This window comes from Fukomys damarensis, unplaced genomic scaffold (genome assembly GCF_012274545.1).
Source record: "Fukomys damarensis isolate Sample0158 unplaced genomic scaffold, DMR_v1.0_HiC HiC_scaffold_22, whole genome shotgun sequence".
NCBI classification, from domain to species: domain Eukaryota; kingdom Metazoa; phylum Chordata; class Mammalia; order Rodentia; family Bathyergidae; genus Fukomys; species Fukomys damarensis.
In genome coordinates, this window is record NW_022900934.1 from 15,781,334 (window position 1) to 15,784,975 (window position 3,642).

At 51.5% G+C, this 3,642-nt stretch overlaps 1 protein-coding gene across 1 annotated transcript in view; it reads left to right on the forward strand.

Moving 5' to 3' along the window:
* Jph2 (junctophilin 2) overlaps positions 1–3,642 on the forward strand; it is a 69,292-nt gene that overhangs the window by 61,246 nt on the left and 4,404 nt on the right. Inside the window, exons 4-5 of the mRNA XM_010631507.2 lie at positions 1,566–1,684; positions 3,540–3,640. Coding sequence (XP_010629809.1) covers positions 1,566–1,684; positions 3,540–3,640 — 220 coding nt within the window. The remainder of the gene's footprint in view (positions 1–1,565; positions 1,685–3,539; positions 3,641–3,642) is intronic.

Consider the following 3,642-nt stretch of genomic DNA (forward strand, 5'->3'; position numbering starts at 1 on the left):
GTGACAGGGTCTCACTATGTAGTCGAGACTGACCTGGAACTCACTATGTAGCCCAGGCTGGTCTCGAACTCACAGCGATCCTCCTGCCTCAGCCTCCCGAGTGCTGGGATGACAGGCGTGCACCACCATGCCCGGGTTTGTTGCTTGCAATTCTCTGGAGTAGCAATGAGCCAGTAGCAGCCAATACCCTGGAAGCTCGATGCTAGGTACACTTGCCCAGCAGAGGGACTGGGAAGGACACCATATGTGTCTACTGCAGGGGGAAATGGTGTCTTATTTTGACTCACTTCAAACTGAAATTTAGCATTTTCTTCATTATGGAAGTAGACAATAAACCACAATTAAAACAAAATCTATGACTTTGTCATCCATAAAAATCAAATCGATTTTTGTGTCATATTACTATAGTTCAAGTATCTTTTGTCTGTACTTTGAAATGATGATGGTAAACTTGATAGATACTTTTTTAAAAAGCCAGTTTTATTTCCTTATTTTATTTGTTTATTTATTTATTTGTGTGTGTGTGTGTGTGTGTGTGTGTGTGGTACTGGAGATCAAACTCAGGACCTTGCGCTTGTGAGGCAGGTGCAGTGTCATTGAGCTACATCCCAGGCCCGATAGATACTTTAATGTGTTAAAAAAGGATGTACATTATTATATTACAGATCTAATCTTTGAACTATCTTGGTCAGCTTGTCAGTATAACTGCAGTCGTCCCCTTTTTGGTTTTTGAGACAGGGTCTCATTATATAGTTCAGGCTGGTCTTGGACTCACTATGTATCCCAGGCTGACCTCAAACTCACAGAGATCCTCCTGCCTCATCCTCCAGAGTGCTGGGATTGGTTATCAGCATGCACCACTATGTTCATCCCTGAAGCCCTTTTTAACACTATGTACTTTATGCATTTTAAAATATTATCCTAACAAGGGTCCACAGGCTTCACCAGACTGCCAAAGGGTTCTGTATGTAAAAGAGGTTGAAAACCCCATTCTGGGACCTTGGTTTCTATATTCAGCCAGAAATGGGGAATGTTTTTTGGGGTCAGGCCTGGAAGGAGCAAACATCAGTTCTTCCCACAATGCATCGGTCAGATCACAGTCACTTGACCACATCTAAATGCAAGGGAGGCTGGGAAATATCTGTGTGCCCAGAAAATGGAGGAAATGGTAGTGGGGAATACACAACAGCCTGGGCCACAGGGCTGGATAGTGACTGACAGCGTAGATCAGTGACGGCGAACCTTTTAAAGACCGAGTGCCCAGACTGCCGCCCCAAATCCACTTCTTCATCGCCAAGACCAACGTTGCAATTAAACTTGAATACGCAGGTTTTAGTTTAGGAAAAAGCAGCTGTTGTCTGATGCTTGGCTGCTGGAGTGACGTGGCTCACATGTGCCAACAGAGAGGGTCCCGTGCCTGCTGAGGCCTGTGTGCCAGAGGCTGGACAGCACTGGCCTGCATGGAAGGGTGCTGTATCCAGGGTGTCGCTCTGAGGGTGGGGAGGAAAGGCAGGGAGCAGGCTCTTTGACAGGACCCTAGATCTCATGCCACATTTTCCCCTTAGGACAAGCCACGCGAAGGCCAAAGCTGAGGCAGCAGAGCAGGCTGCCCTGGCTGCCAACCAGGAGTCCAACATTGCCCGCACTCTGGCCCGGGAGCTGGCCCCAGACTTCTACCAGCCAGGTAGGGCCAGCCAGGGCGGGGAGGGGCAGTCTCGGGGAAGGCACTTTTCTTGGCTTGCTGCTCACGAATGTTTCTGAGTTGTTTTGTTTTGTTTTGTTTTGTTTTTTTTGGTACCGGGGATCGAACTCAGGCCCCTGCGCTTGCGAGGCAGGTGGCGAAACCACTGAGCTAAATCCCTGGCCCCTGTTTCTGAGTTTTGTAAACTCTGGGACATGGTGCAGAAAGGGTAGGAAGGGGCAAAGGAACGTGGGAATGTGGAGCCCTGCCTTCATGCTGAGACTGAGGTGATGGGGTTAGCAAAGCTGCCCATTTCACTATTCTGAGCAAGACAGGTGGATGGCTCTGGTGAAACTCAGAGGAGGGGTTGGTGAGGGGCAGCTGAGAGCAGGAAGAGTTGGTCAGGCATTCATCGAGCAGTGCCTGTGTGTCAGGCACTGTGCTGGACTCTGGGGTGTGCAGCTAGGGCCCAGAATCTGGAAGAACAGAATGTATCACAAAGACAGCATAGCGTGGGATGAGGCATACAGACTGTGTGCTCAAATCCTGAGTCTACTGATTACCAAATGTGAGACCTTTTGCAGGGTCACTGGTAAGCCTCAGATTTCTGGTCTGTAACATGGATGTAAGAATGGTCCCTATGACCTTTTATTTTGGTGCTGGGGATCAAACCCAGGGCCCTACGCATGCTTGGCAAGTACTCAACCACTGAGCTACACTCTGAGCATTGAGTATGTGCCCGTGAAGTCCACAGTAAGCTCTCGGGGACTGAGCTGTTGTCGCATGGTGACGATTAAGTTTCACACAGCGCCGTGCTGTGAGGTGAGAACAGGATCGTGGGAGCTTGTAGGAAGTGCTTCACCTGTGGAGGCAAGGGAAGGTGTTCCGGGAGAGGCCATTTGGGCCACATCTTGAAGGCCACGTTAGGTCAGTGGGTCCCATACTTGACCTAATCCGTGGGCCTTGCCAATGAGTTCCCGATTTATTGGATCTACACGGGTCCGGTAAATGTGTTTTTCTAACAAGGACTGGGTGCTGCTGTGCCGCACTTTGAGACCTGCCATACCAGGTAGCACCGGGAGGGACAGGTGAACTTACCGGAAGGGGCCTGCACGTGCAAAGGCACGAAAACTTGGAAGAAAGTGGCTTGTGGGAGCTAGATGGAGAGCGGGCAGTAGGCGGTGAGGAGAGAGGCTGCAGAACGAAGGGACCTCCCGCGGATCCAAGGATGCACCGATCCGCAGATAGCATTTGGCTGAGCATCAGAAGCCCGAGGGCTGAGATTAGCGTTCCTGCTTCGGAAGGGTGAGTGTTTGCCAAGCATTCTTTTGGCTGCAGCAAGGAGACCAGAGGAACCCTGGACGGAGGCAGAAGGGCAGTGTGCTATGCGGGCGACATCACTTGCAGTCACAGTGCTCCCCCTGCTGGTCCCGGGAAGTACACCCGTGTGCCTTGGGCGACCACGCAGTGGCTTTAACTCTGCCAGCCCCGAGGTCGTTTTACAAGCATTTTCTCCGTTAACCCTGACAACAGTATGGAATAGGTATGGTTAGGCTCATTTTTACTCAAGGTAATGGAAGGAGACCAGGGTCACAGTTGAGAACATCCCCTCTGCCCTTTGCCGTGGGACAGCAGGCGAGCGATTCAACCTTTAGGGGTTTCCCCTTTTTTCATCTGTAAAATGGAGGTCCACAACGGCACCTCGGGGTCATTAAACGGAGTGCGCTCAGACTAGTGCCTGATCCTTGGCACCGAATGCTGGCTGAATAAATGGGACCCAGAGAGATTACGCGCTGGCCCTGGATCATACAGTTGTGGGCCGGGTGCGAATCCAGCCTCCTGGTGTTGTCCCTGGCAGGTCCGGAATATCAGAAGCGCCGGCTCCTCCAGGAGATCCTGGAGAACTCGGAGAGCCTGCTGGAGCCCCCCACTCGGGGCGCGGGCGCCGCGGGCCCCCGGGA